General features: G+C 36.1%; 1 protein-coding gene across 2 annotated transcripts in view; it reads right to left on the bottom strand.

Moving 5' to 3' along the window:
- The window catches only part of XRN1 (5'-3' exoribonuclease 1), a 117,541-nt gene that overhangs the window by 44,462 nt on the left and 60,726 nt on the right, over window positions 1-12,353 (bottom strand). For both annotated transcript variants that reach the window (XM_011364454.2, XM_023533166.1), the window contains exons 24-27: window positions 11,867-11,982; window positions 11,226-11,372; window positions 6,906-6,995; window positions 6,377-6,512 (exon numbers count right to left, since the gene is read on the bottom strand). In XM_011364454.2, the coding sequence (XP_011362756.1) occupies window positions 6,377-6,512; window positions 6,906-6,995; window positions 11,226-11,372; window positions 11,867-11,982 (489 nt within the window). The remainder of the gene's footprint in view (window positions 1-6,376; window positions 6,513-6,905; window positions 6,996-11,225; window positions 11,373-11,866; window positions 11,983-12,353) is intronic.

The following is a 12,353-nucleotide window of genomic DNA, read 5'->3' as shown; positions in this document are numbered from 1 at the left end:
CTAGCTGAACAGAACTCCTATAACTAAGGATATAAAGAAGAAGCCATGTTGAGACTGGTAAGAGAGAAAGAGATGCAAAATGGGCTGGGCTGTTAAAAATCAGGAGGGATACCTTGGTTGCAGAGTTCCCTCCTTAGGAGCAAGGGGTCCCAACCCCACACTAGGCTTCCCAGTCTGGATGACCAGTACCAGAAAGAGGAGAACCCACAATATCTGGCTGTAAAAATCCATAGGGATTCTGTCTGAGTGAGATGGGAGGGCTGCTAGAGTCCTAGGCATTCCTCTTAAAGGTCCCAAGCACAGACTTAGTTGCTGATGGACTCACTCTCAGACTCACCTGCTCTGAGTTCCAGGGCGGAGGCGGCAGCTCAAAAAGTGCCAGAAACATAAGGGGAAGTACTGAATTATCTGGCTTGAGAGTGAGGGCTAGAGGGGTAGCTCTCTCCTGGACCAAACTGCTGGCAGGCACCATTGTTCCTTTGCTGAGCTTCCCTGCCCCAGCCTGCAGGCACAGGTGGGAGCCAAATCTCAGTTTCTATCAAACTCATTTCACCCTGGTGATTCCCTGAGAACCTGCCCTATTTAACCTGAGCACCAGCCCAAACCTCTTTCAGAGGCTATTCCTGACAGGTTGCCAGACTCAGCTCACACTGCAGATTTTCCTAAAATCTCCCAAAGTTCCACAAACATCACACACGTGGAAGCTGGCCTCAGCATGCCCTCTACCTCTTGCTTAGTGGCCCACAGCACTTATGGCAGTGGGCCTTGATTTGTAACAAAGCCTTTCCCAGGTGCCTCTAAGTCCAGCACAGGCAACTACCAACCATAGATCACTTCATATCTTCTACCCTGTGGCCCCAAGCTAGGCACAGGCAGCAGCTGACCTAGGCCTGCACCAAAGTCCCTCCCAAGAGGCCCAGAACCAACACACTTAGTTGTCTGCTCCAGAACACACCAGAGCACCACCCAATTAACTCCACAAATGACACGCCCAAAGGTTGGATTTGGGATGTACCAGAGCCAGGCTACAGTGAATCCTATTCCTTGGGATCAGCCCCCACACTACAGCTTATCTGCTGTAGTCACAGCCAATTCTCACAGCCAGTCAACCTAAAGATCAATCCCATCCACTGATGTGCCAACAGCAATCAAGGCTCAACTACAACAGGAGGCAGACACAACCCACACAAGGGACACCCAGTTCAGGTGATCAGAAAGTCTATACCACTGAGCCTCATAAGACACCTGCTACATAAGGATGCCCTGTCAAGACTGGGAGATGTAGCAGATCTATCAAATATACAGAAACACACACAGCGAGGCAGCCAAAATGAGGAAACAAAGAACATGTCCCAGATGAAAGAACAGGACGAAACTTCAAAAAAGAAAAAAAAACCTAAATGAAATGGAAGCAAGCAATCTACCAAATAGAGAGTTCAAAACACTGATTATAAGGCTGTTCAATGAACTTAGGGTAAGAATAGATGAAATCAGTAAGAACTTACCCCCCAAAAAAACTATAACAAAGAATCAGTCAGAAATGAAGACAACAATAACTGAATTGAGAAATACATCAGAGGGGAGCGAAGCAGATTAGATGAAGCAGAGAATCAAATCAGCCATTTGGAAGACAAGGCAGCAGAAAACACCCAATCAGAATAGAGAGAAAACAGAATTGAAAAAAGAAAAAGAAAAAAAGAAGATAGTTAAGAGACCTATGGAACAATTTCAAGCATAGCAATATTCACATCATAGGGGTACCAAAAGGAGAAGAAAGAGAGAGAAAGGAATTGAAAAACTATTTGAAGAAATAATGACTGAAAACTTCTCTAATCTGGTGAAAGAAACAGAAATATAAGTCCAGGAAAAGCAGAGAGACCCAAACAAGGTAAACCCAAAGAATCCACACCAAAACACATCATAATTCAAATGTCGAAGGTTATAAAGACAAACAGAGAATTTTAAAAGCAGCAAGAGAAAAGGAGTTAAGTACCCGCAAGGGAGCTCCCATAAGACTGTCAGCTGTTTTCTCAAGAGCTACTTTACAGGCCAGAAGGGATTGGCATGAAATATTTATAGTGATAAAAAGTAAAGATCTGTGACCAAGATTACTCTATTCAGCAAGGCTATCATTTAGAATTGAAGGACAGATAAAGAGCTTCCCAGACAAGTAGAACTAAAGGAATTCATCACCACCGAACCAGTATTACAAGAAATCTTAAAGGGATTCTTTATGAAGAAGGAAAAAGATAAAAAATATGAATAATAAAATAGCAATAACTACTATCAAAAATTACTTTAAATATAAATGGATTAAATGCTCCAAGGAACACATAGGCTGAATGGAGAAGAAAACAAGAATGCTATATGCTGCCTACAAGAGATTAACTTAGATTGAAAGACATATACAGACTAAAAGTAAAGAGATGGAAAACGATATTTCATGCAAATGGAAATTAAAAAAAAGCTGGGCATAACAAGAGACAAAGGACATTTCATATATAATAGCCAAGATATGGAAGCAACCTAACTGTCCTTCTAAAAATGATTGGATAAAGAAGAGATGGTACATACATACGATGGAATATTACTTGACCATAAAAAAGAATGAAATCTCGCCATCTGAGACAACATGGATGGACCTAGAAGGTATTATGCTAAGTGAAATAAGGCAGACAGAGAAAGACAAATACCATATGATTTCACTTATACATGGAATCTAAAAAATAAAATAAACTATCAAAACAGAAACAAACTCATACAGAGAACAAACTGATAGTTGCCAGATTGGAGGGATGTTGAGGGTGGGGAAGGGATAAAGGAGTACAAATTGGCAATTACAAAATAGTCATGGGGTTATTAAGTGCAACATAGGGAATATAGCCAATAGTTTTGTAATAAATAGGTATGGTGCTGGGTGGGGTACTAGACTTTTGGGGGGATCGCTTTATAAGTTATATAAATGTCCAATCGCTGTACTGTATACCTGAAATTAATATAATATTGAATGTCAACCTCAAATGAAAAACAATTTAAAAAATTTTTAAAAAGCAGACTCATGAATAATGCTTGGAGAATTGCATATTTAAAAAAGTACAGATATGCTCTACTATATCCCTAGGCATTATTACATATAGCATTGATTAGAGAACATGGCAATTAAGCGGATTCATTAGGTAAATTAATACACTGGGGAATTTTCACAATAGGCTCCAACCCACTAAATGAGAAGTTCTGGGGCCTGGCTACTCAAAATGTGACCATCTGCAAGCTTGTTAGAAATGCAGAATCCCAAGACTAATCCTAGAGCTAATGAATCACAACCTATATTTTAACATGATTCCCCAGTGATCTGTTTGCACATTAAAGTAATGTGTGTTTTTTTAAAAAGCTCTTCCAGTAATTTTAATAATTAGTTGAATTTGAGAATCACTTTCCAGTAAGAAAACTATTAATAATTTTAATGATGACCCTGCATTATAAAGAAAAGTTTAAATTATGTTCAGAATGCTATGTTTGTTTTTCTCCCTTTCTTTATTACTTTAATAACACTGTAACACTAAAAGGAAAAAAATTACTCATAACTGTACCTCCTAGACACATTAAAAGGTTTTTAAAAAATTCTCTTTATATGCAAATACATTTAAAAAATGTTGTAATCAAAATATTAGACTACAACTTTGTACCTGTATCTTTTGTTTGCAGAGTAAGAGGAAAATGTGTAAAACATTTTAGAAAGCTCTGCATCCAAATAGGTTAAAATAAAAGTTGGGGGCTTAAAGTTATAAACTTTTGTTAAGTAGAAAACTCATTTCAAAAACAATGCTGAACAAATAGATTTTACTCTACAATGAAAGACAATGAAAAAGAAATGCAGGCTTTCTATGCTCAACTGAATATCAATGACCTTTCAAAAGATGAAACTCCTGGCTCTGAGCCTTATATTTTTTCATAAAGAGATAGGGTCATCTAGTGATGATTTCCCAGAATGTATTCACAGCTCTTGAATATGTGATAAGAGAATTCCAATAATAGTAATAGCCAAGCATCATTAGGTATTAATCACAGTTAGGCATTATTAGGAAGAGTTTACTCAATTAATCCTTCTGATGACCCTATGAAGTAGGTACTATTTTATTCTCATTTACCAATGAAAAAACAAAATCATAGAAAAGTTAATCATTTTGCCTAAGATTACTGAAAGTTATCACCAAAGTATTAAAAGATAGATGGGAGAAGATGGTTTCAGAGCCCAGTTCTTAACTTACTCTGCTATTAGAGCACTGTTAGCAAAGCAACATCGTTTTATAAAAAGGCAAATGTGTGGAAAATAAAAAGTTAGAAAAAGGAATATAATCAATCTATTTTCTATTATATCAAGGTAGAGAATCAAAATAGATAAAATAGTTAAGCCTACACAGAAAGTTACTGCTCTTAAAAATCAAGATGTGAAAAATAGGAAGATTAAATGGGATTTCAAAAATATTTAGTAACTGAGTTTGTGAGTGGAAAGTACATTTTAGAAGTAATTTTGTGAAGTTAATAAAATTTTTATGTTCTATAAAAAGGTAAACTGTGTCTCTAAAGAACTTAGAATAGGAAGAAATAGGGATTAACCTTATCTCTCAATCAAAAACTTTCTATTTTGATTAAAATCACAAAATATTAATTACTAAAATTAGAAACACTACAAGGAATGATGTCAGAAGTATGGCAGCCTGAGTGGTCTTCTTGGTCCCTCCCCTTGAAGTTACAAGTTGAACAGCAATAATTCGACAACGGATTCCCTGCTCAACACATACACCCAACTGAGAGATCTGAGCATTGAAACATCTGAAGGTGGGTGAATAGCAGTGAACGGAGAGGAGAGAAGGGAGAAGAGCAGAGACAGGGTGGAGCTTACTGTGGGTCTCGGGAGAAGGGAGGAATCAGGTTGCTGCGTGACCTCTCCCCTACCCTGAGGAGTAGAGAGATGTACACGAGTGTCCCTGCCTGAATGGTCAACACATACTGTGACTGAACACAGTGACCTGGGTAGAGGAGGAGCACAGAGGTACGGCAGCTATGGTCTGGTGACTGCCATTGCCAGGCAGAAAAACAGAGCCACAAAGCCTGGATGCCTCCCTTCACCTTCCCAGAGCTAAGAGTGGGCCCCAGAAGAAGCCATAGCAGTGAGTGTCACATTACAGAGCATACTATCTGCAGCTCTGAGAACTGGAGAGTGGAGAGGCAGCGGCAGATGCACGCTGCAGCTAATCCCAGTGATGGGTGGAGATCCAGAGGAGAAGCAGCTGAGGAACAGCAGTTGCCATTACTGGGAGGAGAGCAAAGCCACAAATGCACAAGCAGCCTTTCTCAGCTATGCTGTCCCCACCCATCACAGCTAATCCCAGTGGGGAGGCACCTGGGATACCTTGAGCAGTATAGCACTGTAAGCAGTGTCTGGTTGCAGGGGTCAGTGCTGGGATTTCACGAGCACTGGCTTGGAACTTCATTGCACACCACACTGCCCATGGGGTGTGGTGCCCTGAGACTGAGGTGACCTCATCACAGAGGAGATGCCTACTTCCCCAGGGAATATAGGTCATTTACCACTACCCCAAAGAGATCCGAGAAGCCAGAGCAGTACAAGAGAAAATAGAAAACTTGTGCTTCAGCACCATCTACTGGAAAACAAAAGAAAGATCTCTTCTTATCACACTAACTAGAGAAATGTCTACTCTACCCAGAGAAATAATCGATCAAATACCATGAATAACCAAGGTAATAAGGCAGCTCAGAACAAAAATGAAGAATCTCCAGAAAATAAACTTAAAGACATGGAAATATGTGATTTAAATGACGGAGACAGAGAATTCAGGATTGCAGTTCTAAAAAAACTCAATGAGCTACAAGAAAATCCAGATAGGCAGTTTAATGAACTCAGAAATAAAATCAACAAACAAAAGAGACTGAAACTTTAAAGAAAAATCAAACAGAATATCTGGAGCTGAAGAACTCGACAAAAGACATGAAGAATAAACTAGCAAGCTTTGGAAACAGAGCTTACCAGATGGAGGAAAGAATTAGTGATATGAAAGATGGAAATTTAGAAATGACATAAATGGAAGAAAAGACTTGAGAGTAGAAACACTACAGGCCATAAAATTTAAATGCTGTGGATTTTGTACACATTTATATTTACTCAGATAAACTTATTATTAACAACCATTGAAAATGAGTGCAATATTTTAAAAAATTATTATAGGATCATTTTACATAAATTAGAAATCATTGAGTATAAGTTTTAATTGTTTGGAACAAATAAGTTATTTGTAGAATAATACAGAGTTTAACTTAAATTTCATCAATAATCTTGGTAATTGAAAATTTGTACCTTGCATTTTTCAACTTCTTCCTCAATTTTCTCAACAATAGCTGCATCCAGAATTTGTAAATCACAAGAAGAACGAGACAAAGTACTGACAGGATGTCCCCTTAGCCAAGTAATAATTTCTTGAACTTTCTCAGCACTACATTAAAAACAATAATTTTTAAACAGTGATTAAAACTTTCTGAGGGCTTATATAAAAGGCCTGATATAAACTTTCTGAGGACTGTGAAGTATAAAAGACAGCAAATATATAATTAATAATCACTACACTTAATTGGGACTAATTCTAAATATAATATAAACATGGACATGTTAATTCTCAGTATTTTTTTTAAATCATAAAAATTAGTTTAAAAGTATTTTACTGATGTCATTGAAATAAAAAAATGTATTAATATTTTAAAGCAAAAACAAAACAATGCAAAACCTTCCCCCTAAAAATAATATAAATTCTTGATAAACCACTAAAGTACCTTTCACTGGAACCACTAAGTTGAACTATGAGGCAATAAATGCCACAACATTTGCTTACCCATTCTCATTTTCTCCAGGCCAGATGTCATCTTCATAGAACACATCCTCTTGGCTATTTTTGGCTATATAACAAAATAGTTCTGGAGCTCTAGCCAAACAAACAAACAAACAAAAATATTTCTTTAAAAAATATATATGGCTAACTTCATATAAACTTCCTATCAAATAATTTTGGTCCTAGGGGGACATATAAAATATATTGAGAACTGATGATTATACAGAGTGTTAATAAGAGATAGACTAAAATATTTTAAAGTATTTATAGGCTCTCAAAAAACTCTCAGTAGCTGAAGGAGAAATGAATCAATTTATAAACTATAATAAATTTCAATTACTTATAAACTTTAATTACTGACTCTCTATCCCTCTTAGATCATGACAGGTGATAAATTGACAAAAATAATATCTACCAATTCATTTTCTAATTTTCACAATAAAGCTGGAGCACTCCATAATAGGGCAAATTAAAGTTTCTTCTGATATTCTTCAAAACTCCATTGCTTCCTTTAGGATAGGACTTTCAAATACACATAGCAGATTGAACACATTTGCTTGTTTTTATTCCCTTTCCAATACACAAAAAGAACAGTAAAGCAGAAAAAGAGCATAGACCTAGAAAGACAGATGAAAAGAACAGAAAATCTGATAGCATATATGGATTGCTAACAAAATTTAGAAACTGGATGGATAAGTGTTAACTGATTTGACAGACAGAAATAAGCTGCACCCTAAGCCACTAGTGTGGGAATTTAACAAGAAGCAAGTTGATTTGAACTGTGAAAGTCTGCGAAAGTTCAGGAATTTTGGACTCCAGGTACATTTTAACACTATAGTATAGGGTGAACTTTAATAGGTTTTTAGTTGAAAATTCTGTATAATAAGCAGTTAGACAGTAATGTGATTACTCATCTTCTACCCCAGCATAAGATGTATAGTTAAGATTTTTTGGAGATGCTAACAGGGATGCTTTAGCCTTGAGATACCAGGCACAGCTAGTTGGGTGGGTGGGTAGGATGTGAGGAAGAGGGATAGGTGCCATATTGAAAATAGGGGATTAATGAAAGTGTAACTACTGTACAATATGTCACCAGGAAACAGGCTAGGAAGCATAATATCTTTAGGAAGCAGGCTCTGAGACGGAGATAAGCATAAGGAAGTTTATTAGTGAGTTCTGTGGAATCAACACATGTGGAAGGGAAGGCAAAAAGGAACTGAGCACAGGGAGAAATTGGGCTATTAATTTATTTTTAATGAACTCCTTGGCAAACCTCACAGAGATCTCAAACTAGGATGGCCCTTCAGACTTATCCTGAACTAGAGCAATCAGAATGGCTGGGCCTTTACACCTCCTTGTTAATCAAATATTGGACTGTAGCTGTTATGGGGAGGGGATGTAACTTTAGGTGAGGCAGTTCTGTTCTACCAGTCTATTTCTGAAGAGAGTTCACAGCTTAGTGATGTCAGACAGTAGTATTCCTGCTGTCAAGGGAACAGGTCCTTCCGTCCTGATGGGTGAACTTGGACGTGTATCCACTATGTAATGAGACTCCTTTTCCCTAGTTAATATCTAGAACACTGGAAGCCAGTTCTTTTCTCCACATCTGCCCTCTAAGGAAAAGGCTAAAGGATATCCCTTTGGGAAAACTAGCCAGCCTCAAAAGAAAGATATACATATAGGTAGTGATACTTGATGGTCCTCTGCAGAAATAACCAAGCCCCATCTGATAAACCCCAACAAGCAAATTAAATTTCTAATCAGCTTTTTAGTGCTTCACTCTTAAATATGACTGGACACCTAAGAACCACCAGAGAAGTAAAAAATATTTTTAACATGAAAAGAGAGAGCAAATCAAGCAGAAAAAAACAAAGCTATTTGGAGAAAACAGAAAATACAGAGAATAGAAGAAGAAAGTCTAGAATTACTATGTTCAGAAAAATAAAAGAAGATATTTCACTCATTATAAGAATAAGATGCTAAAAAAAAAAGGGATGTCAGAGAATAAGGACACTTTAAAATTAAAATGATTAAATTAAATAGAAATTTCAAATGATGTAAGATAAAGTTGAAGAAATCTCCCATGGAGTAGAACAGCAGTATAACAATATAGAAAATGGGTGAGAAGAGATAAGAAAATTAAGAGGATTAATCCAGAAGGTCCAACATCTAACATCTGGAATCCAAGAAAGAAAGAACAGAAATAATGGTGAGCGGGAAATTATCAAAGAAATAATACAAGAAAGTTTCTTGAAATGGAAGGGCATCAGTTTTAAGTTAAAAGGGCTGAACAGCAAAAGGAAAGAAAACAGGTCCAAACCAAGGCACATATTATTAAGTAGCACTAGTAAAAGGAAACTTTTTAAAAGATTTCAGTAAATGAAAGTAGATTATAGGCAAAAATTCAGAATCAGAATGACACAAGACTTCTTACCAGCAAATGAAACAAGAAGAGAATAGGGTAACACGTTCCAAATTGGCGGGAAAATAACTTCCAATCAAGGATTCTATACCCAGGCAAGCTATCAAGTATCAAGGAAGAATAAAGACACTTTCAGACATGCAAGCTTTCTCAGGAATCTACTAAAATAAGTGCTCCATCAAAATAGAGACATAAACCAGAAAATACAGGAATCCTATACAGGACAATGGCAAAGGGAATTCCTAAGATGATTGTAAAGGGAAACTCTATAACGAGAGCTGTACAACAGCTCTAGAGAGCAATTTGTTCACACTGGAAAGGGAAGATAGAAGGTTTCAGGAGGACACCTTCAAGAAGAAAATGGAACTGAGAGATGACCTGATTTGTCTGACCATATTAAGTTTTCCAGCTATGGCACAGAATTTACAGATGAATTAGTTATGTGAACAAATGAATACATAAGACTGGGAAAAGAAAAATGCATACAGGAAAGGAAATAAAATTATAATACCCTATAAGGTCCAGCAATGACCATTTACATTATCTTAATCAAGTAAACCTTAACTAGATATTTAATTTAAAATTGTGCTGAAATTATAATGAGAGGGAAGATATGTACATGTATATAGGGAGGTGAGGGAATAGGGAGTGAGGGTAGTAGAAGAGAGCTAAAGCTTCATCTTTCATGGGAGGAAATCAATGCATGTGTAAAGTTGAAAAATCAAGAAAAAGTAGTCTAAATATGACATTTTAAAGAAATATGAGTGAATAAAAAAAAAAATCTAAATTTCCAGATGGCAATATGGGAATGATTGTGCTCTCCTCCAAAAAACATATTGAAATCCCAATGTCTAGTACCTCAGAATGTGACTTTATTTGGAAATAGGGTTTTTATAGAGGTGATCAAATTAAAATGAGGTCACTGGGGGGCCCTACTCCAATATGACCAGTGTCCTTATAAAAAGGGGAAATTTGGACACAGAGACAGACACACAGAGAAAAGATGATGTAAAGACACCCAGAGAGAACAGTATGTGAAGACGGAGAATTGGGGTGATGCATCTGCAAGTTAAAGAATAAACATAAGAGGCTATAAAAAGCTAGGAGAGAGATAGGAAACAGTTCCTACCCTAGCACCTTTAGAGGAAACATGGCCTTGCTAACATTTTGATTTTGGACTTCGGGTAGTCAGAACGTGAGACAATGAATTTCTGTTCTTTTAAGCCCCCCAGTTTGTAGTATTTATAACAAAATACTGTTAACCTCATATTTGAGGATTCCTGTATTAGTTTCCCAGGGCTGTTATAACAAACAGCCCTGGGAAACTAATACAGGAATCCTCAAATATGAGGTTAGAAATCTATGGAACAATGGAAAGAACATTTAATTATGAATCGGAAGTAAAAATTTTTTTCTATAAATCTCTGTCACTGAGTAACTCAGTTAACTTTAGTACTCAGTTTTCTTATTTTTATAATGAGGAGTTGAATTTGTGATTCCTTAGACCATTTCAGCAATAAAATTTAATTCTAGAATAGTAATCTTGTCTGGCTGGAATTTTAAGACTCATGAAAATCCACTGTGCCAACAGTTGTTCTGTTTATCCAAACCAATCCTCTTACTACTGACACAGACATGCAGAGTAGTGAATAATTTATGATAGGAAGTTTAGGAAAATTTTAATTAAAAAAAGGCTAATTCTCATCACCCTTTTTCATTTTAAATAAGTACAGTATTTTTCGACTCTTATGTAATTGCTATGACATAAAATTAAGTTTATGTGTAACACCTGACACATTTTACTAAAGGAAACATTTTTCTCTAAAACTGGTATCAGCAAGGCAAAATTAATATTACATTTCTGTTTCAAGATGGCAAATAGGATCTTATTAGACACTCACCTCTCTAAGTACTCTGCAAGAAGTTGTTCTGCTGCAGATGAATACATCCACTCATTTCCAACTTTCTTAGTATATCCAGGTACCTCCTCATTTTTTTTGTTGAACTTGAGATTCAAACCCACATTTGCTTTATGGTCTCCATGAGGGCTGAATTTAAACCACACACAATAGTTTTAAATTTTTGTTGGAAGAATAAAAAGGTTTGCTTTCAATTTTAGAACAACTTAGTTTTGATTGTTCTATATTTTAGTTATCATGGTTATTTCCAAAGTAGCAGTAATTGAAAAACTAGAGGAATGGCTTTAAACCCAAGTTAACAAAGCATAACAGGGTTATACAGATTACATAATTAGGAGAATGAAATAAAATGCAGAGAAATATATTACTGAGATTCACACACACCTTGATACCTTTTTTCAAGGTTCGATTTGTTAGCTGCTTAAAATAAAAACTGTCTTTTCACCCATCTAAAACATGTGCCATTTAGAATGAAAAATCACCATCAAATAATTTATGCATCATTTTTAAGGAAAAGTCAGAGCAATTAATAAGAGGAAATAAATACTGAAATATTAACCATTTTATCCTTATCATTTAATTTTTTCTGCCACTTTAAGTAAATTTCTTTAATATAAACTTACTTTCTCCTAGATCCTCTTCCAATAAAAATACTTCCTGTAAACCTTGAAACAAGGTATCCACTCACTCCAAGGCGACTGGCCAACACATATCCTGGGTTGTACTTTATAGAATATTTCTTAAATATAAAAACAAAAAAGTCAATTATGGAAACACAATGTGTTAAATGTTATTTCTTTACCTTTAAAATCTGGAGATAACCAAGACATGACTAACCATTGGACTGTGGCAATATAAGAATTCTCAAAAGTGATCCATTTCCCTTTTTTTTGAAAGGATCTGTAGGCATAATTTTTCTGCTCCTCCCCTCCTTAAAGGACAGAATTCCCAAGGACGGATGAAAGGAGGAGGAACTATACAGTTTGTGAAACTGTCTCAAGAAGTAAACTCTGCTGTAAGTACTAAATGGTAAACGCTGCAGGCAAGAACTGTATTTTTAAAAAATTAATTTTTATATTCCAAGTAGGATTTACTCAAGTGAGACAAAAA

Source organism: Pteropus vampyrus, unplaced genomic scaffold (assembly GCF_000151845.1).
Source record: "Pteropus vampyrus isolate Shadow unplaced genomic scaffold, Pvam_2.0 Scaffold97, whole genome shotgun sequence".
NCBI lineage: Eukaryota > Metazoa > Chordata > Mammalia > Chiroptera > Pteropodidae > Pteropus > Pteropus vampyrus.
Note: the sequence above shows the minus strand (reverse complement) of the source record. Positions and strands in the feature narration are given on the sequence as shown.